The sequence below is a fragment of the Mus caroli genome, chromosome 17 (assembly GCF_900094665.2).
Source record: "Mus caroli chromosome 17, CAROLI_EIJ_v1.1, whole genome shotgun sequence".
Classification (NCBI taxonomy): Eukaryota; Metazoa; Chordata; class Mammalia; order Rodentia; family Muridae; genus Mus; species Mus caroli.
This window is the reverse complement of record NC_034586.1, coordinates 27,820,003-27,843,731: the sequence shown is the minus strand read 5'-3', so window position 1 is coordinate 27,843,731 and position 23,729 is coordinate 27,820,003. Positions and strand designations below refer to the sequence as shown.

The 23,729-nt window shown below is 45.3% G+C and overlaps 1 protein-coding gene across 3 annotated transcripts in view; it reads left to right on the top strand.

Moving 5' to 3' along the window:
* Positions 1-18,640, top strand: part of Hsf2bp (heat shock transcription factor 2 binding protein) — an 81,677-nt gene extending 63,037 nt beyond the window's left edge. For all 3 annotated transcript variants that reach the window (XM_021149248.2, XM_021149249.2, XM_029470891.1), the window contains one exon: positions 17,915-18,640. In XM_021149248.2, coding sequence (XP_021004907.1) covers positions 17,915-18,123 — 209 coding nt within the window. In that variant the 3' untranslated portion in view covers positions 18,124-18,640. The remainder of the gene's footprint in view (positions 1-17,914) is intronic.
* The last annotated feature ends 5,089 nt before the right edge of the window (positions 18,641-23,729 follow it).

Below are 23,729 nucleotides of genomic sequence, written 5' to 3'. Positions count from 1 at the left end.
CACCTTTAGAGCTGAAGTTTCAGGCTGTTTTGAACTGCCTGGTGTGGTGCAAGAGTATCAAGTATTCCTAACCACTAAGCCATCCTCCCGCCCCAGCCACAGTCCTCTGTTCCTCCTCTCTAGAGTAGCATATTCCCACTGGCATGTCAGGGCCGTCTGGGAGAAATGGAAGATTTCTTTCTTTCTTTCTTTTTTTTTTTTTTTTTTTTTTTTTTTTTTTTTGTGGCTTTGTGTGCTTGGGCAGAGCATCACTGCAGTGAGGGCATGGCTGAGGAGGTTCTTTTAACTGACTTGGCCTTCCCGATGTTGCTGGTGATAACTATGGTGACCAAGACAGTGTTATCCTTATCATTTGGTTATGCCACTGGTTCTAGTTCTCACTGCTGTGGAGACATTTGTGCAAGAAGCTGAGAACCTGATGTCCATCTGGAGTCTCAGCATTGTGTCACAGTTGTCGGTGCCCTCTGTTACACCTGTTCTAGATGGCTGGCCTGTGTGCTCTGCCTCATGTTCTGCCCTCACAGGCCCACATGATTCAGACATGGAAGTACCAGCAGCGAGCTTGTCCCATCTGAGGAGGAGGTGCATTGGGATTCAGAGGTGTGGTTTTCCCAAGGACTATGGAGAAAATAGCCCCTCAAATACAGGGAGGGGGCAGGACACACATGGAGGAACCAGAGGGAAAACACAAGCACAAGTTACTTCATTCGTTGATTGTTTGGGCTTTTGTAATAAAATCGCCTGTTTTGTTTTGTAATCTTTGAGTGTTACCATAGGGACAAGAAGTATTTCCCCCTAAGGCTCATGTATTAAAGGCTTGGATCCCAACTGGTCACACTATTTTGGGAAGTTCTGGAAACTTTAGGAGGTAGGGTGTAGATGGAGGAGGTATCTCTAGGGCTGGGTTCCTAGGGACTATGTCTTGTTCTGTACACCCCCACACCCCCTAAATTCAGGGACCTGGGGACCATGTGTTCACCCTGCATCACCGCAGGTGTGAATCAGCTATGAGCTATGTGCTGACATTGTGAGCAGAAGTCCCTCCTTTAACTGCTTCTTCCAAGCATTTTGTTCACAGCTACAGAAAAGTGAAAGCTGATTCTGGAGGTGGAACCTTGGCTGTGATGAACATGACTTACACATCTTAGCCTTTGGAGCTGGTGGGCAAGAGGGAGAAGGGCTTTTAGAGATGAGGCTAGAGAGGCACCAGACTGCTGCAGGCAGAACAGAGCGCCAGCATATCCACAGGGATGCTGAGCTGCAGAGACCTGTGCTCTGAGGCTTCCAGTGGGAATGAAGACTGTGCTTGGGATTGGACCCAAGGTCATTTATGCTCCCTGTAATATGGGATTTGTCTGTGCTCTGCCCATGCCCTAAGACTTAGGGTAAGTGGAGTTTACAGGGCCAGGTTGTGGCAAGAGCCTTGCTGGCTGCTCTTAGTGAGACTGACAATGAGAGTTAGGAGTAAAAGAGAGACTGAGAGGACTCGGAAAGCATTTGACCAGAGAAGCAAATTTAAAGTTGGGACCAAAGTAGAGTGTTACAGATTATCGCCCTCCAAAAAGTTTCATTTCACAAGGACAATAGGGATGATGTGACAGGGGCATCTTCGTCCCAGCTGTGGCAGACTCAAAGGCATAAAAAAGTGAATTCATTTGAGACTTTCCTTCCAGGAGACAGTGCCTCTGAGTCACCCTTCTCGGGTCTCATCACCTAGGACAGTGTTTCCCCTCAGCTCTGCAGGCTCTCAGAGGCTGCTACAGCTAGCTGTGGGTCACAGGGACATGGTTGTTCACTGCTTGAGCCAGTGGCAGACCTTGATGTCATCCAGCTGATGCTGGCCTTTCAGATATGCAGAATGCAAGAGTTATGGGCTCATAGAGGTATCACTAGATTCACAGGAAAACCTGGGAGAGCAGGTAATATGTAGCACAGGTGAAACCTTCACAGGAAGCTCATAGAGGACGGGGTGAAGCCAAACATGAAGTGGAGACTTGAAGAAGTTAGAGATGCCAGGGAGTGAAACCGGTGTGAAGGAAAGCTGCAGGTAATGAGGTGAGCCATGTAGGCTGTGAGTGACAGGGCCATAGGGGTGTGGCTCCCCAAGATTTCTGAGGCTCACATCCATCATCACTTGCTCCAGATGATAGACATGGAAGCTGCAGGACTTAACATTTTCCTTCCTGATTTTAGTCTTTGGTCACTCCTTCCTTTCTGTTCAGCCTTCCTCCTCATCTGGAATAGGAATGTTCATTCAGTGCTATTGCATTATGGGAATGCGCTGTGAGTTTGCCTTGAGTCCAGAGGATGTTGAGCTTATCCTTCTGAACAGCATTAGCACTGTTAAGACCACAGTGGTTCTTAGAGATGGACTGAAGTTATTTTGTGTTGTGGTGGACATGAACCTTTTTGGGGGCCAAGGGCAGAATCATAACATGTGAAATGCCATTCTGAAAAACTCAGTCTTTAAAACACAGTGGAGAAGTGGTAGCCTGTTTTGGGAGCTTCTAGAAACTTCAGGGGGTGGGACCCAGATGGAGGAAGTGGTCACTGAGAGTGTGTTCTTGGCAGTGGTATTTTTCTTCACTGCTTTCTGTCTGCTGTGCAGTGAGCAACTGCTGCCATGTGCTCTGGGACTATGGTTCTCTGCTTCACCAGAAGCCCAGAGGCAACAGCCAAGGGTTATGGACTGAAACCTTTGAATCTGCATGCAAACTAAATGATTCTTCTAAGTTAAGTTCTCAGCAATTTGTTCAAAACTATAGAAACCAATTAACACAGGATAGTTTGATGTACACAGTTTTCAAGAGCAGCTAAAACTCAACCCCAGAGCAGATGAGAACTTTAGTTGCTTATAGGTTAGCTGACTGAAGGAAAGGGCATGAGGGAACTTGATGGGGTGGAATTGAGTGTCAGAAAGTAGTCATCATCTGTAATTTCTAATTTTGCTTCGGTGAGACAACACAAGAAAACTGTTCTTAGCCATCAAAGTTCACATTGTACACACTACTAATCCGTGTTCGTGTATGTCGACTCTCACTAGCTCCAGTCAACCTTTGCTGGCCTTTCCCTTCTCAGTACAGCACACCTTCCCTTTCTCTTGTCCAAGATTCCTTTTCTACCCAACACTTCATTCCTGTTTCATTGCTCATATTTATAGGAAACTTGCAAGACTAGTTATATTAGTCAGGGCTCACTAGAGCTAGCTCTGTGTGTGTGTGTGTCTGTATTTTACTAAATCTGCTTACAAGCTGTGGTCTGGATAGTCCAACAATGGCTGCCTCATGATGGAAAGAAAGGCCAAGAATCTAGAAGTTCTCCCATCCACGAGATTGGATGTCTTTGCAGACCCAATCTGGTGCTGGAGTCTGGGAGGGAACCTGGACAGCCGCTAAGTCTACACTGGGCTCCTGAAGAAGTTGGATTTAATACCAGCTACAACAGGGTAGATGAACTTGCCATCAAGAATGGGGGCAAGTAGACAAAAGCAATAGCTTCAATCTTCATGTCTTTTTATGTGGGCTGCCAGTAAAAGGTATGACCTGGATTTAGGGTGGTCTTCCCACTTCAGTCTGAACAAGAAAATACTCACAGGCATGCCTAGAAAGTTGGGCTTTAGTTGATTTCAGATGTAGTCAAACTGACAGCCAAGATTAGCTGTTATACTAGTGTTACACATGTTAGTGAATTACACAGTCCAGAAGTTATCCCTGGTGTAATTTACTGCCTGCTTGTTAACCCTCATTAGAACATCTTACCATTTCCCATGATGTCCTTCCATCAACATTTTCAAAGTTTATCCTTGTTATAACATGGGTCAGCACTTTATGTTTACAGTATGGATGCCCAGAGTGTGTGCATCCGTCGTCCAATGGGCACGTGGGTCATGAGCTGTGACCCACGCTGCTGGAGTGTGCCTACACGAGTCTTTGTGCTATCTAGTCATTTCCCTCACTCGAGCACGACTAGTGTTCCCCTTCACATTAAAAGACTGTTCCCTTGGAAACAGGTCTCTAAAGCTGACAGTTCTCTTTTGTTCAATGTGTGGGAAGTGCAGCATCACTTCCTCTGAGAAGCCCACTACTTAGGAGTCACTTCTTTTATGTTCAGCATAGACTCCCAAGGTTTGGCTATGTTCTAGATCATAGTGCGTGTTTCAGTGTTTTGGCACCCTATTTTTTGGCTTAATCAGGTACATGCTCTGTCAGTGTTTCCCAGCTGTTTCCAGCCTTCCTCATTTTGCTCTCTTATTGTACAGAGCTGTGAACATTGTGTCTTACCAGTTCCCTTGGGGTTTTAATGTCATCTTTCTCTTGCTAGCTCACATTACTTCATTCCATTTTCCTGTCTTTTCCTCTACTCATCTTTCATTTCTTTGTTTTTCTGTGCTTGTGTGCACAGGAACACATTGCCACCAAGCAGATGTGAACTAGCACAGGCAGCTTTTTTATGTGGGTTCTGGGGTCACACCTGAATGGCTGGGCCTGCCTGGCTAACACTCTACTCACTGAGGCGTTCTTCGGGCCCTCACAGATTTTCTTCACCTCTCCCTTTAATTCTCTCTCTAGTAACAGCTTTGTCTCAGTTACTGTATTTTCAGTTCTAGCTTGCTTTGTTACCAAGTATACCTTCTCTTTATTTGCTAGGATTATTTTTAAGACTTTACACCTTTGTTCATTGAGGAACTCTCATGGTGGCTGCTTTAAAACCATTGTATTAACCTGTCACTGCACTAAAATACCCAAGGCAGGTTAATTTGTAAATTTTAAAAATGCTTATTTTGGTTCATGGGTTTGAGGGTCAATGCCTTAACAGCTCTGTTCATGTTCTGGTAAGGAACCCCTGAGCTGCATCCTGTTGTAGTAGACAACTCAGGTCTATGTGTGTCTTTATCTACTTTTATGAAGCTACCAGGGTTCAGTCACTAATGATTGAATTAATTCCCAAAGGCCTTACCTCTAAAAGCAATTAATATATTATTTACACTTTAACACTACTAACAACTCATGAATGGCATTTAGATTCCCACATGAGTTCTGGGAGGGAGCAAGGCCTCTAAAGGCAGGGGTCCTATAGACCCTTTTAAGACAGTAGTAGCATGTCCCCTCTGTGTGAGACAGTCCTAGCATGTCCCCTTTGTTTGGTGATCCTTCATAATATTGCCTCACCTGTCTCTAAGTGCCAGGTTTCTGTGACTGGGACTGAGTTCTGTATTACTCTTCTTTCTACATGGTCTATGATAGTTTCCCTCCCTTCAACTATTGTCACAGTGACTGAGCTCTTACAGTGTCATCATGAGGTTATCCCTATTGGCTGTACCCTTGGCTGCATTTATCTCATGACTCCAGTCTTATCCTTTCTAGGGGTCCACAAAGCTCTTTCTAGCATGCCTAGTGTCAGTGAGGGTGCAGTAGAACCACCAATAGGCTGACCACTCTACCTAGACCACTCCACAAGTAGAAGGAAAGGTTTAGTGGGGAATCTAACTTCCAGGCTGTCTCAAAGTAGGGGGTAGAACAGCCAAAACTCTGGGAGAAGTCGTGTTAGTTTTAAGGAGACAGCTAGCAGAGGGGGAGGGAGGCATGTAAGCCAGAACAGCCTGGGAGTTAGAGCAAGGGGAGGTCTGATGTGGGCCAGAATAGCCTGGAAAGTACCAAGGGACTTTAATCTGTTACAGGTTTGTCTGACTGAGTTAATCAGGAACTAGATGCTCCTGCCAGAGGCAGTTGACTGTAAGGGGTGGGTAAGGGAAGTGATGGCTTTTCCCAACAAACAGAAAGCAACTTTACAAGGGTTCTGAGGAATGTGGAGTTTAGGCTTTTGTTTGCCCACAGCGATCCTCCTGTTGACCTGGTCAGAGTCCAGCCTGAGCTGAGGCAGACTGTGTCATTGAGGACATTGTCAGCAGCACTGCCATTTGGGGGCCTGTGCTGGATCCAACACCTAGTTATTTTGTTCCTCCTGCAGTTTCTTTATATTTGTATTGTAGTAGCCTTATGCATATAAAAGGGGCCTTTTACTTACAGGGTAAATGAGCCTTACTCTGAGTTTTGCACATACAGTGAATTAATTTATATATGTATTCACTTTACATCCTGATCACAGCCCCCCTCCCTTTTCTCCTCCAAGGTGTACCCTCACAACACCCTCCCCCCATTACTCCCTTTCCTTCTCCTCAGAAGTACCATGGGTACCAGCCTGCCCTGGCACATCAAGTCACAGCAGAACTAAGTGCATTCTCTCCTACTGAGGCCAGACAAGGCAGCCCAGCTAGGGGATAGGGATCCAAAGGAAGGCAACAGAGTCAGAGACAGGCCCCTCCCACCCCACTCCCCACCCCCACTCCAGTTGTTAGGAGACTCACATGAAGACCAAACTGCACATCTACTACAAATGTGGGGAGGGGGGAGGCTAGGTTGAGCCCCTGCATGCTCCTTGAAAGGTTGGTGGTTCAGTCTCTGTGAGCCCCCAAGGGTCCAGGTTAGTTGACTCTGTAGGTCTTCCTGTGGTGTCCTTGACCCCTCTGTCTCTTCCCATCCTTCTACCTTACCCCCCCACTCTTTCACAAGACTTCCTGAGCTTGGCTGTGGGTCTCTGCATCCTTCTTTCTACCAGCTGCTGAATGAAACCTCTCAGAAGACATAGTAAAAATGGCCATCTTACCAAAAGCAATCTACAGAATCAATGCAATTCCCATAAGGTTTCCAACCCCGCTCTTTACAGAGCTTGAGAGAACAATTATCAACTTCATATGGAAAAACAAAAAACCCAGGATAGCTAAAATAATCCTATTCAATAAAAGAACTTCTGAAGGTATCACTAACCCTGATTTCCAGCTGCACTATAGAACAATAGTAATAAAGACCTTATAGTATTGGGATAAAAACAGACAGGCTAGTCAATGAATTAGAATTGAAGAGCCAGAAATAAGCTCAGATATCTATGGATACTTGAGTTTTGACAAACCAAAGCATACAATGGGGGAAAAAAAGCTTCTTCAACAAATGCTGGTGGTCTATCTAGATACCTGCATGTAAAGAATGCAAATAGATTCATATTTATCAACTTGCACAAAACTCAAGTCCAAATGGGTCAAAGACCTCAACATAAAACTGGATATACTAAATTTAATAGAATAGAAAGTAGGGAAATGCCTTGAACACACTGGCACAGGAGATAATTTCCTGAACTGAACACCAATAGCTCAGGCACTAAGACTAACAATAAATGGAACCTCATGAAACTGAAAAGCTTCTGTAATGTAAAGGGCACCATCAATAGGACAAAATGGCAGCCTACAGAATGGGAAAAGACCTTCACCAACCCTACATCTGATAGAGGATTAATATCCCAAATATATAAAGAACTCAAGAAATAACACTTAAAAACCAAATAACCCAATTTAAAAAGGGGGTACAGGGGACTGGAGAGATGGCTCAGCAGTTAAGAGCACTGACTGCTCTTCCAGAGGTTCTGAGTTCAATTCCCAGCAACCACATGGTGGCTCACAACCATCCGTAATGAGATCTGATGCCCTCTTCTGGTGTGTCTGAAGACAGTTACAGTGTGCTCATATACATAAATAAATCTTAAACAAAGAAACTAACAAACAACAGGGTACAGAGCTAAACAGAGAATTCTCGACAGAGGGGTCGCTAATGGCCAAGAAGCACTTACAGTAGATAATTTAAGTATTGGCAAGACAGCAATACCCTGCTGTCATGACGCTTTCGTCTGGTGGGCAAGGAGAGAAGGACATTTTGTAGAAGTGGTGCACACTGACTATCATTGCCCCATGGTCTCTGGCTGCTGCAGGTGTGATTTTAAGAGGGTCTGGGAGTTGTAGTAGAGAGGCCTAGGTGGCAGAAGTAGGTCTGAAAGGTAATTCCTTGGGAGTGTCTTGTCCCTGGCCTCTTTCCCCGTGCTCTGCTCTCAATGCACTGAGGTTAAAAAGCCCTCCCAGCACATGCTTCCATCAACACAATGCTCTGCCCAAGCATAGGAAGCCATGCAACTGTGCGCTGGGCTTTCCAAAACCACAAGTCAAAAGGAAACTTTCTTCAGTTGTATTTGTTAGATATGTTGTCAGAGAGGAGAAGGGCCCTCTAAGTGTAGGGAATGGAGACGGTGAGTGAATAAGGAGGTGATATGAGATTTGATGCATTCTTTGAGTTTCCATCTCTGTTTAAGTCCATCTACTTTCTACCTTTTCTGTTAGAATATGCCATGGTCTGAATTGTGCCCCACAGGCTGAAGGCCTGATCTGAGGAGGTCACTGTACTTGGAGACAAGGTCTTTCAGAGATAATTAAGTTAATGAGTTTACTTATCCAATCTGACGCCTTTATGAGAACAGCCATAGACACACAGAGGGGCAGCCGTATGAGGACATGGGGAAGATGCTGGCTGCACACTAAGGAGAGGCCTGAGGAGCAGCCAGCTGCTGGCACCTGGCTCTCTGACTTCAGCCTCCAGGACTGTGATGAATAACTTTCTTTTGTTTACACCCCTTCTCTGTGGTGTTGCTGTGGTAGCCAGTGCTACCCCGAGCATATTAATCAGCGGTGTAAATTCTCTGTGTGTGTCTGCATCTGTTTCTGATGCTTGGTCTCCACACCTCCTCCTTTTCTTTTTAAAGATGTTTTTATTTTATCTCTTATAACTGATTTATTTTATGTATATCTGTGCACCTCTTACATGCAGTGTCTGCTCTGGAGGCCAGAAGAGGGCATCCGATTCTCTGGAACGGAAGCTGCATGTGGCTGTGAGCTTTCGTGAGTGCCAAGAACTGAACTCAGGTCCTCTGCAAGAACAGCAAGTGTGCTTAATGGCTAAGCCACATCTCCAGCCCCTGCTTTTTCTTCTTAGTATGCCATGTAAAGTTTTAGCTGAAAGCTGGGTTAACCAGAGTAGCAGAGGAATGCTCCTGAGTAGTGGCACTTACGTGAGACTAACAGAGGCTTGCAGCAGAGGCAGGTGTGTCCTAGGACACTCTGGCATAGTACAGAGCTCGAGGTAAGGAGACACTTTCAAACGTAAAGTGAAGATTATGTAAGGTCTTGTGAAACAGTACTCCTTGGCCACAGGGATCAATAAAGTGACGAGAGTCAAGGTTCTGCATGCTGCTAGCAGGCAGTCCTTGAAGAAGTACTTTCCAGACAAGGCTACAGTGACCTCAGTGCAAAACTGGTCCCTGCAGTCTGCCATGAACCTACATGAGAACACTCCCCGCCCCCTTCATACCATCCAGAGTTCTTTCATTCATTTGGTTTGGAATTGACAGCTCAACACAGTACTATTTTTTTTTTTTTTAAACAGGGGTTTGGGGATTGGAGGGGTGTCTTTTTTTTTTAATTTTTTTTATTATTATAAATAAGTACACTGTAGCTGACTTCAGATGCACCAGAAGAGGGCATCAGATCTTATTATGGGTGGTTGTGAACCACCATGTGGTTGCTGGGATTTGAACTCAGGACCTTTGAAAAAGCAGTCAGTGCTCTTACCTGCTGAGCCATCTCCCCAGCCCCAGTACTATCTTTTGATTCTGACAGCTTTTGTATGGGACACGCTTTCCTGGGTAACAGGAACTGAGGGAGCTAGATCTTTACACTGAGATTCTCTGTTAATCTAGATGGGATTTGTTGTGCCTAATTGTAGGGCTCTTGTTTGTTCTCCCCTGTTGCCTTTTGGATTTCCTGGGACTTCTTTCTGAAGTGAGATTTATGTCTGTCAGTTCTCTGAGCTGTAGACCCCCGTGTTACAGTAGTTGGTATCAGTGTGAAGTACTGTGTGGGAGAGGAATAAATATGTTCTGTCAAAAGACAAAAATTCAGTCTTAGTGACATGTGTCTCTGGGCTGTAACTCACCAATATTTCTCCTCTAGATGAGTCAGAGCCACCCTTTCCTCAAGTGTGACCAGGCCCTGGGGATCTTTTTCTGAGGACCAGCTTTGCTATGTAGAGCACCCAGGACATGTTACATGATAGGGGTCTTCCTTTCTCTCTGTCACAGTTTCTAGATGACAGTGAGAACCTGGTGAGATGCCTAAGGCAAACCCAGTCCTAAGGCCATGGACCCCTGGGAGGTCCCCATGGCCCCAGCTGTTTCTTTGCCAGGGAAGTAGATGTGACTGACTCCAGATTTCACAGTGATGGTACTGTTGGATTCCAACCCTCTGACGGATCAAGTTCATTGCTTTGGTTGTGAGGCTGCAGAGACAGTTTTCAGGTGCTGTGTATGTCACTGGTGAAATACTCAGCTGAACTTTGAGGAAAGGCAGTTGAAATAGAGGAAAGGTGTACTGGGTGAAAGGACAGAATCGTAATGGGGAAAGCAAGGGCAAGGCAGTGTTCCTAGTGTTTAGGAAAGACTGCACACAACCTGAGGGGAGCCATGGGGAAGCAGTAGAGCTGGTGGGGGAGACTTCTGCCATACACAAGGCTGTGTTCTTGTCAAAAGTGCGAAGCAGAGAGGGGTGCATTTTGATTTCCATTTAGAAAGTATCATTGTTGCCACAGGAAGATTCGGAAGTGGAAGTGTTAACTAGGGCCTCTGAGGCTCACTGGATGAGAGCTGTCTGGGGTGTAGCCATTATAGACTTAGGCTGTGCTGGGAGGAAGAGCAGCCACGGCTTCTGATGGGTGAGAGTGTCAGTGCCCACTTAGTGCGAGGTGGACTTTGACACTGTATAAGCAGATGTGGCATCAAATACCCAAGGTGAGCTTCCTGGCAGGCTGCTCAACAGGAAATCTGGATTCCAGAGAGAGGAGGGTTAGGGGAACAGATGAGCAGCACGGGTGAGGTCACCTAAGGAGACAAGTGGGGAGGAGGACAGTGGGGCAGAGGCAAGTGCATGAGAGGAGCAGTGAGGAGACATGCTGTAGGCGATGGAACGGGGCTTCCCAGTCACTCTCCAGGGCCTGGAAGGGAGTGCTAGTGTGTCGGAGCACTAAAGAACTGGGCAGTGCCAATGTGGAGATCAGTGGGGACCTGGAGATGTGCCACCTCAGGCACTGAGGAGTGGCAGTGTGACTGCAAAGTAAGGAACAGTGTGAGTCAGAGCAGGAATGGTAGCAACAGCAGCCAGTCCTAGAGTCTCCTGAAAGGAAGCAAGAGGCAGGTGGGGTCTGCAAGTGAACTGGGGCTGTGGAGAATGGTTCTACACCCCCCCCCCACACACACACACCCCACACACTGTTCTCTGAAGTTTGGAAGCACAAGGCTGAGGCTGCTGCTGGAACAGACTATATTCTTAGGTGTCCATGGTGCCTTGGAAGTGGCCAAGGGTCCCAGAGGAAGATAACTGCAGGTGTGTTCCAAGTGCTTGGCCACTGGCTAGAAATCCTGGTGGGGACAATTATTGTTGCAGTTGAAACAAATGCCCTTGCCTCAGATGAGAGGGACAGCTTGCTGGATTCCTTCACGATAATTTTAATCATTAAGCACATTGGATGGTTGAAAAGAATCGTAAACTATTACTAATATGTGGACAGAGATGATTTATTTTTGGTGATTGTGAAGAATTTTTATTACACATCATTGCTTATTCTCAATTAAGTTAATTTGCATGTGATTTGGAATATGAAATCTAATATACAGAATATGTGCATAGAAATAGGATTCTCATTAAATTCATATTTTATTTAAAAGCCTTGTGCAAATTCATTTATCATTTCTATATTAGAGCCCTGCTGATCCCTGTCAAATGCCCTGTGCCCACTGCTGCTTGCTTCTTATGGGTACTGGTGCTAGTCTGTCTGCTCAGGCTTCCCCCCATGAAACTTATTCCTCAGAATTGCTTGTTGACTCCTGGTAACAAAGGAAGAGAGTCTTCCATCATCCCCCATCCCAGAACAGTCATAGCTTGAGTCAGATTAACATTGATTTTTTTTTTTTTTGCATTATTATGGCTGCTATTATTCATACCTAAGTCTTAAATGATTTCCTTTTCTTCCAGGTTTTTATTTTGGCAATAATTTTCTCATTTTGTATATTTTTCTTTACTACTACTACTATTGTATTTGTGCATGTATTCTTATATGTACACACATCTGTATGTGTAAGGACAGGGATCAACCTTAAGTTGAGAGACAGGGTTTCTCTGAGACTTGTAGCTCACCAATAAGGCAAGGCAGGCTGGCTGGCCAGCAAGCCCCAGAGATCCTCCTCTCACTCTGCCTCTCTGGTGCTGGGATACAGGTGTGTGCTATCAGGCCTGGCTCAGTTAGCCTGGTTCCTACGTGTTAATTATCTACCTAACCTTCAATTCTCCCCATTATCCAGTCTCCTCGGAAGAGGTTTTTCTCTCCCGTGTGCCCATAGTTTCCTGTTCCTCACAGCCTCGTCTTGCTCCTGGGGAGCTCTAAGGATCCCCCTCCCCCTGCCGCCTCCTCCTTGCTTTGTTGGCTTGTTTAGGTTGGACCATGCCGTCTGGTATCCCTGGAGAAGAGCTGAGGACATGCTTTGTGTCTGAATCCTTCTCACCTGGGCATAGAGTCTAGGGAGAAGGCATCTCCTCATTCTGTTCTGACGCCCAGTGCTGCAGAGAAGTTTTGGTGGTGGTGGGTTTTGTTTGTTTGTTTCTGAGACAGGATTCACTATGGAGTCTTTGTACCTACCTGATCTGCTTTTAGAATCGTTTGTAATTCCTGTTTTGTTATCTAAAGTTCTAGCTTTCATGATGACACCTCCATCCCCTGTACTGCTGTACTTGGTTCTAGTTTATCTCAACCCTGTATTGTATTCTCTGAACTCCTATATTTTATGCATTTTAAATCAATTTGTCTGAAAACTAAAAGGACTCTTTCAGTTTGCATAATGCATGCCCCTCCCTTCTGAGTGACTCTGAGTTATCAAGTCAGTGCACACTGGTGGCTGTCTCTGCTGGCTAGTTCTCTTGCCTTGTGGGAGCTGTCCCCAACCCAGCCTTTGCCCATCTGTCAGTAGCACTGCTTCTGAGAGTCCCTCAACTCCATTTTCTAGGCTTCCTGATGAAGTTTTTCTTTCTGTGATCATGTTTTAATTTCCACAGTCTCTGGTTTGGGAGTATCTGATTCTTTCTCCGTGGGTGGTAGGGCATCTTTAGGTCCTTGAGGAAGGCCTTTTCCTGCAGCATCTCTCTCCTTCCCCCTCCAGTCATCCAGGAAGGGCGGGCGTGGGGAACTGCCCCAGGGCCTAGGATCCACTGCTGTTTTGTTTTATAAAGTCAGGCAGATTAGTTGTAGACTACATGAAGTAGCATCCTTGGATTGTCTGCCTCTGGATTCTTCAACCCTCTTCATTTATTTCCAGGCCAACCCCTTGGTAATTCCATGTAGTCTTAAGAACTGTGGGTCTGGGCTGCCAGTGGAGCCACAAGGCCTTGACTTTCTTTTTGAATTACCTCGGCTCTTGCAGTCTTTTACCTTTCCTGTAAGACCAAGAATGGGTTGTTGATTTTTAAAACTGTATGTATGTATGTGTATGTATGTATATGTATGTATGTGTGTGTGTGTATGTATGTGTGTGTATATGTTGCGTATGTTTCATTCATTCATGCATTCATTTTACATGCATGAGTGTTTGCATGTCTGTGTACCATGTGTATGCTTGGTACCTGCAGAAGTAGCAGAGTGCATGTATTAGAGTCCCTGCAGCTGAAGTTATAAATACTGTTAGCCACTATGTAGGTGCTGGGAATTGAACCCCGGTCCTCTGGAAGAACAACCAGTGTTTTTAACTGCCAGGCTATCTCCCTAGTCCTGTTTTGTTGATTTTTACAAAAATGTTTACTGGGATTTTGATTGGAATTACATTGCATATGTAGATAAAATTGAAGAGGTTTGGCATTGTAAGCCTCTCGAGACATCTTGTCCATAAATGTTATTATGGCCTCCGTCTTAGTTGGGCTGGAGGCTTGGTCCTCAGTGGATGAGACTACCTGAGATGAAGGAGACTTAGGAGATGGAGCCTAGTTGAAAGAATGGGACATTTCAGGGAGCTTACTTTTGAAGGGAACAGTGGAACTTTGACTCCTTCCTCTTAGTCCCTTCTTCTTCTGTGCAGAGTGAGGCGAGCTGCTTTTCCTACCGTGTACTTTAACTATGAAATCTATCTCATCATAGGCCCTGAAGCAATCAGACCAAGCAGCTATGAGCCTTGTGTAAGTTTCTGTTGAACAGAGAGCTAGTCTCAGCCTAGGACACCTCTTGGTTTCGTTGCCTCCGTTTTCTACTTCAGTGTCATGTGGGTTTTACCTTTTGAAGCTTCCAGACATTCTATACAATGGTCTGCTTAGAGTTTATAATTTTTTGTCATCTTTAGTGCTATTCTTTTAAAAATCTTAATTTGCATTTTTTGTCAGTGTGTGGATAAAGCTGATCTTTATGTGCTGACCCTGTGATCCTGAAACCTTGTAAAACTCAGATCCAGCGGCCTTTTGGATATTCATGTGGAAGCAGAGATAGTTTTAGTTCCTCCTTTTCAGTCTGTATGTCTCTGTGTTGCAGAGGCTAAAATATCAACTGTGATTTGGATGGAGGTTTTGAGGATGGTGTCCTTGCGTCTTAGAGGCTTTGGCCCACGATTATGTGCTATTGTGTGCCTGTATTTGTAGATACCTTCAGTATGGTTCAGAATATCTCATTCTGTTCTCATTTGCTGAGAGTTTTTATAATATGAACAAATACTAAACTTACCAAAGGACTTGTCAGCATCTGGTTGAAAAGATAAAGAATCCTTAGTCTGTGTTATAAGAACTATTTGCATAATTGACAAGTGTTGAACACATTTAGCATTCCCAGAATGCAAATGCATATTTATTTTGAAGTATTGTCTCTATATAGTCCTGAATCTGATTTGCTAATATTTTGTTCAGAATTTTTACAAAAGATGTGGCTCTGTTATCTTCTCATAATTTTTTTTTTTTTTTTTTTGGTTTTTTGAGACAGGGTTTCTCTGTGTAGCCTTGGCTGTCCTGGAACTCACTTTGTAAACCAGGCTGGCCTCAAACTCAGAAATCCGCCAACCTCTGCTGGGATCAGAGGCGTGCGCCACCACGCCCAGCTCATAAAATGTTTGTATGGTTTGGGCATCAGAATAATTCTGGCCTCATTTAGAAAATTGAGGTGTGTTCTTTCTATTTTCTGGAAATCTTTTAAAAATTTGTGTGTATGTACATGTGTATATATGCTTTGTGTATGTGAGTGCAGTGTCTACAAAGGCCAGAGGGTGCTGGATCCTCTGGATTTAAAGTCACAGGTAGTCATGAGCCCCATGATGTGGGCGCTGGGGATGGAACTTGAGTCCTGTGGAAAAGCATCAAGCCATGGCTTGATTACCAGTTGAGCCATCTGTCTAGCCCCATCTACTCCCTAGAAGTCTTCCCCCCCCCCACCCCACCCCCAGAACTTAGGACCCAGGGCCTTGTGCTTGCTCTGCAAGCACTCTACCACTGAGCTAAATCCCTACCCCCTCCCTGGAAGTCTTATATAGGATTACTGTGTCTTCTGTAAATGAAGCCATCTGCATCTGGGTTCTTCTTACTCATTGTTTAAACATTTCCTATTAACTTCAAATTCAATTTTCTTAGTAGATGTAGGAATAATTTAGGTTATTCAACCTAAAGAAAAAAACACAGGGAACTTTGAAAGTGCATTCATCCAAGTTTTAAAATTATGGACACAAAATTGTTCCTATCCCTTCTTATTCTTAACTTTCTGTAGGATTTGTAGTTAAAGCCACTGTCTTGCTCTTGATATTTCTCATTTCTGACTTTCCCCCTCTTTCTGCTAGTCTTGACTAGTTTTAGGAATTATTTTTCAAAGGGCCAACTTTTGATTTTTTTCATTTTCCTCCTGAATTGATTTTACTTATTTATCTTTTTGTTGTTCATTTGGTGGTCTTTGAGACAAGAAAGTCACTGTGTGTCTTTGGCTATCCTGGAATTCAAGGCCGAGTTTTGCCTTGAACTCACAGTGGTCCTCCTGCCTTAGCTCTCTAGTTACAGACATCAGCTCCACACCCAGTATTTTTACTCTCAACTGTATTGATTTCTGCACATATCTTTATTAGTTTTGCATGTCTTATTTTAGCCCCTTTCCCTCAGTTTTACAAGATTAAGGTAAAGATAATTAGAAAGGATTTTATTTTTGATGCCTGCTTTAGTGTTTCTACTTGTGCCTGGGTTTCTCTGGAGTATTCTGTAGCAGCTGCCCTGCCCTATACTTTCATACCTCTTACCTCTTCTCTAGAATAGAAAGATTTCAGTAGTCTCCGTGTCCCTCCTTCAATGAAGAACAGGTTTTATTTTAGCCTTCCCTAACTACAATCCCCACTTTTGTTCTATAAAAGAAGTCTATGGTTTGGGCTAAGGGAGTAGTGTTCAGTCCCACTGACTTCCTGAAAGGTCCTTTTGAGTGAGTGTACTGCTAAGAAAGAGGAGCTGGTTGTATGCATGGCTCCCACTACAGCTCCCAGCCCATAGTGTAGCCACCAGAAGAGGAATGGCTAGAGTTTATCCTGGCTAAAGATTATAGCTTTGACTTAGGCTATGATTTTGGTCTACTTTTCAGTGGTTATTATAATATAAGCAGGGTTGTAAGGCTCTGTAACTCCTGAGGAGCATTCAGATGGAAAGCAGTGAAATACATTGTGGATCTTGTAGCCTATGTGTGGTGGTTTTAGTAAGAATGACTCCATAGGCTCATACATTTGGTCCCTAGATGGTAGACTGGGAAGGATTAGGAGGTGTGACCTTGTTAGAAGAGGTCTATTTTTTTTCTTTTTTGAGGTTTCTAAAAGTCCACACTAGACCTAGTTTCTTGCTGTCTGCCTCCATCTTGTGAATAAGATATGTGCTCTGTTGTTGCTCCAACACAATGCTTACCTGCCTGCCTGCCATGCTTCCCGCCATGATGATCATGAACTAACCCTCTGAAACTGCAAACATTTTTCACGTTAAACACTTTCTTTTATGAGTAGCCTTGGTCATGTTGTCTCTTCCCAGCAATAGAACAGTAACAAAGACACTGTGACATTATCCATTTCAAAGACCCCAAGTAGGCACTATCTATGTTGTTGCTGAGGAATTTGTCACAGTTGGCGTGAACATGAAAGGTACTACCTTCTTAAGAAACTGTAAAAATAGGCAGTCCAAAAAACCATGGGAAACCCATGTCATTGAGTTCTACATACTGTGATTATTGTCTCAGAAGGAAGAGAGGCTCATTTTGGCTTGTAGTCTGGGATGTTTCAGTCTTTAGTCTTTGACCTTGTTGCTTTGGGCAGTGACAGCAGGGTATGTCTTTTTACCACATAGCAGCTGAGAAGCAACGAGAGAAACAAATGGACTAGGGGGTCCCAGTATCCCCTTGAAGAGCACATCCCTGGTGACCTAACTTCTTCCCCTTAAGTGCAATTCTGTAAAGTTTTCACTACCTCCTGAGAGCACACCAGGCTAACAACTAACCCTTCCACCCGACAGCTGTGAGGGAGACAGCAAACCCCTTAGAAGCCCTGAGAGTTTTAGTTTAGTGGGTTTGTTTTAAGATTTATTTTATTTTATTTTATGTGTATGAATGTTTTGCCTGTGTGTATGTGTGTGCACCACATATGTGCCTGGTGCCCATGGAGGCCAGAAGGTGTGACATTCTTTGGAACTGGAGTTATAGACAGTTGTGAACCACCATGTGGGTGCTGGGAATCGAATCCCGGTTCTCTGAAAAAGCAAGTGCTTTTAACTGCTTTAAGTTATGTAATCACAGCATTCAAAGATGTGTGTTTACTAACGGGGGTGGTGATTGTAATCCAGAAATAATTCTATTTCTGGATTAGCTCACAGCTTTTTCAACTGTCAAACCTGTCATTCAGAAAGACCCCTCTGGGGTGGCTTCCTGAAGAGGCTTTGATTTTAACCAGCAGCATCTCCTCTTCCTAGATCCAGATGCGGAAGTGTGTCTTCATACCCTGCGGCTCATCCAGTCTGTGGTTCTAGAACCAGACGTCTTCTCCAAGGTGGCCTCTGAGCTCCAGAGCTCCTTACCCTTGCAGCGCATCCTGGCCATGTCCAAAAGCCGCAACTCCCACCTGCAGTCTGCTGCTCAGGAGCTCCTGGAAGACCTCCGTGCCCTGGACTGTAGTGTTTAGATGTGCTCTACCACCAGGAGCCTGGTGAAAATGCCAGTGGCCTGTCCCCTCCCAGGCTTCTAACTCCATGTTCAAAACTAGATGTCACTGTATGTCATGTGTTAGAGATTGCAGGCCTTGAGGGACTAGAGATGGACATGATGGGTAAGCATCCTACCTCTTCCTCCCGGGAATGCACACTTGTTAGGCAACTGGTTAATTTTGCCAGAGCAGTGACCAAAAAAATGTCACCTTTGAACGCATGGAAACTCTCAAAGTGTTTTCTCAGAGTAGCTTCTTGCTGCCCCGGAGGCTGCCTGCAGCATGGGAGTTTAGATCACTATCCACCATGGTCAGTGTTTCCCAGAAGCATTTCTGTGATGGCCTGTGCTCTTTCCCTGGTAACTGGAACCCTCTGCACAGGCTTACCTCCTTAGCCTTTTGTCACTTACTATTTCACATGCATTGGACAGTCGATCTCTGCCTTGGTGCTGCTTTTATTTTTGAATAAAGCTGAGTCAGTATCACATTCTGAATATGATCTTGGGGTTAGGAAGTTGGTGTCCTTTGTACATTAACTCTGTTATTTGGTTAGGAAAACACTTTCCTTATTTTGTTCTGGCCCCTTCACTATGAACTTAAAGCAAATATGGGAAGGTAGCTTGAAGATGAACACTATGAGATTAAATTCCATTAAATGGTCATCCATCTGCCTCCACTCATGTGCCTGTGTGTGTGCATGTCACTGTGCATGTGTGGGCTGCTGTTCATGCAGCCATGACACTACGTAGCTTCTGCTTTAAGATACTGGCAGAGGACAAAAGACAACATGCTGCCCTGTCACAAATGGCGAGATGTGCAGCAGGAGATGTCCATTTATGTCAGTACACACCATCCTTTCTCTGGCAGGACAAGTTGCTGCAGAGCATTGAACTTAGACATCCTGTGAGGGAGGAAGTGTTCCTTTGCAGTGGCAGCCTCGGCACACATGTTGAGCTGCTTCTCTGTGTGTAGTGTTGAAGAGTGAGTTCGTTTTCTTGTAAGAGGATGTGTACTTTATGTTGATTGAAGAACTCAAGAGAAAGGCATGGCCGCTTGGGTCTGTGGAGCACTAACTCAGCAGAGCAAGGTAGAGGTAAAGCGCTTACGATTCATGGAGGGGAGCAGGCGTGGGTCCATCTGTGCTGGGCGGCTCCCAGTGAAGGGTGAGTGAGTGCACATGGCGGCGTCATGGCACCCCTTCCTTGTGCTTGTTTAACATCCCAGCCAGGGGAGCTGCTGTGATCCGCTTGTGCTTCTCTAGGGTTGCTGAGCTTTCTCTACCTAGTGTAGATAAGAAGAAACCGCCAGCCACGTGGTGGTGGGACACACCTTTATCTCAGCACTTGAGAGGCTGAGGCAAGCAGATCTTCGTGAGTTCCAGGGCAGCAAGGGCTGCACAGAGAAACACTGTCTCAAACAACAAAACAAAACAAAACAAAACAAAACAAAACAAAACAAAACAAAACAAAACTGAGAAGGAGGAGGAGGAAGAAGGAGAAGAAGAAGGAAAGAAAGGCAGCAGTAGCAGCCCCTGCTGCCTATCCTAAGTATCCCAGGGGTTGGTGGTTATTAGATGGCCATGAGGGTAAGGAGTTGATCATCCCTTCGGAGCACATTCTAAGCAAGTATATTTGGGCAGATTCTCCTAAAATTGCTATGCACAGGTTTCCTTTGTGAGCACTGTAGGGAGTACCAAAGGACCCAGGCCAGTGACCCCACTCTTCACTGCAAGGCCAACAGGAAATCATGGCCTTAATTTTCTCCTGTATCTAGTAATTTAAAGAAAACCTACTCAGCTAAAAAAATAAAAATATACATTGAGGTGTATACCTTGCAGGGATTGAACCCTTATGAATTTAAAAACCAGAGATAAACCAGTAAAGCAACACAGACATGTACTTTTGAGTTTTTAAAATACTCTTCTTGTATTTGTAGAGCTAAGGAGCTTGTTCTTTGTCACCATAAGCTTATGAGAAGGTAGGAAGCCTGGCAGAAGAGCCATCCTGTGCCCATTCCTCCCCACTGAGCCTCTCCGGCTCTGGTGTTAGCACTGGCCTTGGAACCCGTGCTGTCAAGTCTGAGAGCTGATCTGGATCGTGCTCAGAGCCATGTGAAGTCTGGGGATGGAGTTGGAGACCTGTCTCTTCTCTACACAGGCTGTGACTGGGAGAGGCCTATTGTGCGGCAGCTCTGAGCCCAGAGCTGTGTAGCCCATACACCAGCAGTTAAAGCTTGGAATCACAAGTCTGTGGCCAAGGAGGAGCGTGAAGAAGGTTGTAGGCTGCCTGCCACACCTGTCCTTCCAGATCTGCTGCGTGTACTGCTGTGATGTCACACTAAACAGAGAGGGCTGGCAGGCATCTCTACAGACTTACCGATTTCCCAAGAAGTCACGACATTAACATTTGCTCTCTGTCTTCCCACGGCATAGCTGCTTCGAGTGTCCCAATAGGAGTTCTTTGACCGATTGATGACCCTGAGTCAAGGTCCTGGGATAGCATAGGATGAGGTGTCAGACTCAGTATCCTATCGGAACAGTGCGTGAGCTCTGAAGAATGTGGGGATCCACTGAAAGGTCCTTGGATACTTTCCCAGTGCAGGCTGGGGTGGGAAAGGCAGGAAACAATTACTATGGCCAGCTCCACAAATGCTGTGACTACCACGTTGTTGTTTGTCTCTGCTCCAAACATGCTCACATTTAGATTTATGTGCAGATTTACAATAAGAAGTTAGTATGCGGTATACAATGAAAACTGTCCTTGCAGTTTTAAAAAAGTCACAAAATAAGATTAACATAAAATCTCACCATTTTAAATGTAGAATTCAGCAGCATATCCATCACCACTCTCTGTTTCTAGGACTTCATCTTCATCTCAGATACTAAGGCCCAGTAAATAACATTCCCTTTCCCAAGCTCTGTCTCCTAGGTTTTGGTGTGCCTGGACTGTTTTTGTGTCCGTGAACTTAGCTGAAGCATTTGCCCACTTGGCCTGGGTATTTCCTCTGTGTAACGCTGGGGTTTGTGGGTATTGAGTATGTGTCAGAGCTTCCTTGTTTTAATGGCTGTACAGCCATGTTCACATGACCACAGTGCATTTCTGCATTTGTTGTCGAACATTTGGGTTCATTCCACCTTTTAGCTGCTAGTGAACAAGCCTGCCAAGAACACAAGTGTGCAAAGATCTGCTTGAGTCCCCACTTTGGATTCTTAGTAGTGAAATTGCTAGATCATGCGGTAACACTATGTTTTAAGTCTTTTTGCTTGTATAAATAAGTGTGTGTGTGGTTGCACATGCATATGTCCAGGTGCCTATGTGTAAGTTTGGAGGCCTAAAATTGATGTTGGATGTCTTCCTTAGTTCCCGAGGTATATAATGAGGTGGGATCTCTCACCAGACCTAGAGTTTGATGATTCCAGCCAATCCAGCCAGCCAGCTTGCCCTAGGGACACTGTCTCTACCTGCTGGATAATAAGGATTACAGGGAACTGTCACACCCACCTGACTTTTACAGGAATCCTAAGGATCCAGGTTCTGGTCCTCATACTTTCATGGCAAAGTTTTATCCACTGAGCCAAACTGCTGTCCACAGAAGCTGCACATAGTCTCTTCTCACCAACAGCAATGCAAGAGTCTTCATCTACACACTCCTCGTCGACACTTTGCCGTTTCTGTCTTACCGATTGACCATTCATGGTAGTAGCCGTGACGCAGGTCTCACTGTGGTCTTTTCTTCCCCAGCGCTGCATGCTGCCTATAGTGACCAGTGCTGTGGCTGCCTTGGCAGCAGGTCTGTTGAGGCCCTTGAGATATTTTTGAATTGAACTATTGTTTTGTTTAATGGGCAGAGCTGCAGGGTTTTCCACATGTTCAGGATCCCTGATCAGACTGAGGGCTTGCCGGTGCTTGCCGTCATTTCGTAGGACATCTTCACTGCAGTGTCCTCTAACATGGAGGAGCTGTCCCTTTCTATAATGGCCACCTTCTGTTTCTATCCACATCTTACTCTCAGCGTCTTTGAGATCACCAAATCTGCAGTCATGAGGGCAGCCCTCCCTTGCTTTCATGTGACTTTTATGGTTTTATCTCTTTGCTTTAGAGCTTTCATCCACTCTGAGGGTTTTGTTTTTGTTTTGAGATGAGAGTATCACTATATTGCCCAGTGTAACTTGGAGCTCCTGGACCTAAGCAGTCCTCCAATCTCAACATCTTGAGTAACCGAGGAAGCTGCCACCATGCCCAGCTCGTGCATATGGTATAAGGTAGAGGGCTGGGTGTGTGGATATCCAGTTTTCCAAATAGCGTGTTCAACTTTGTCGTTGTCATTTCAACACATCATAACAAATGTGGTTTTCAGAGCTCAGAAAGTGGTGGTGTATATTTTGCCTTCTGGGTTTTAAACACTTTAGCTCCCTGAGTAGCCCTTTTTATAAGGATCATAGACTGTGCCCAGAGGGGCTCCCTGACTTGCCCCTTGCTCCTCTCAGAGGTGAGCCTAACGTTCCCGGCACAGTGACTGACAATTGGCAAAGTGCCCCCTGCCCACATAGTCAGCGTGGCTTTTCATTGAAGGCATTTTTATAGCTCCAGCTTCATGCAGAATACTTCTGTGACTGTCCACGAAGAAGATTCCAGACAGCAAGAGGAGGCAGGAGGCCAGAGAGTACTCGTGGAGGGCCTGCAGAGGGAGGATAAGCTACAGTGCAGCAGACCCTGTGGTGGATGCTGTAAGAGAGCTGGCTGGGGGAAGGCGGGGTGGGGGAGACCTTGGATTTACACACTTGAATATAAGAAGATTAAGGATTTAAGCATTAAATGGGCTCTCATTCTCTCTCTCTCTCTCTCTCTCTCTCTCTCTCTCTCTCTCTCTCTCTCTCTCTCTCTCTCTCTCTCTCTCTCTCTCTCTCTCTCTCTCTCTCTCTCTGATAATGATGCCCTTTCCTACTTGCTGTGAGCTGATGTCCACAAATGCCTCCCCAGGATCCCAGGATAAAGGCCTCTTCTTCCTTGGTACCCAGGGAGCCAGGGCGCTAATGAATGAAGCTGGACTAGGCAGTGAGGGCAGCCCCAAGAGGGTGCAGGGAGGGTGGGAAGGCTTAAGCCAGCCTGGGCCTGGTGCCTTTTCTTTCCAAGGTGAATCACAGTCATGTGATAGCATTCTCCAAGGAGCAGGTATCACAGGTAAAGGCCACATGCTTCTGAGCAGCCAAGGCCGTGAGTTCTGATAGACTAGACATTTCTCTCTTCTCCCTCACGTATTCCTCTTGCATCTGATGGGTCTGTGGGGCCAGGAGACGGGTTTAAAGCCCTGTGTATTCTGAGACCAGGCCTGTGTTACCAGTGTGACTGTGTTTTGGCTCTAGACCAAGTGTACATGCTCAGACACTCTGTCAGTTCTGTAGAAGTGGTGGCAAGTTGTCATTGTCCTGCAGGACTGACCTAAAGTCCCTACCTCACAAGATTCCAGCCAGCTGCCACTTATATTACCAGCAACTCACTGACCACCAGGGCCCTGAACCAAGGCTGGCCTCAAGGGGAGCACCATCCCTCCTGCTGTCTCTGTTTCTGGCTTCCTTGCCTCCTAAA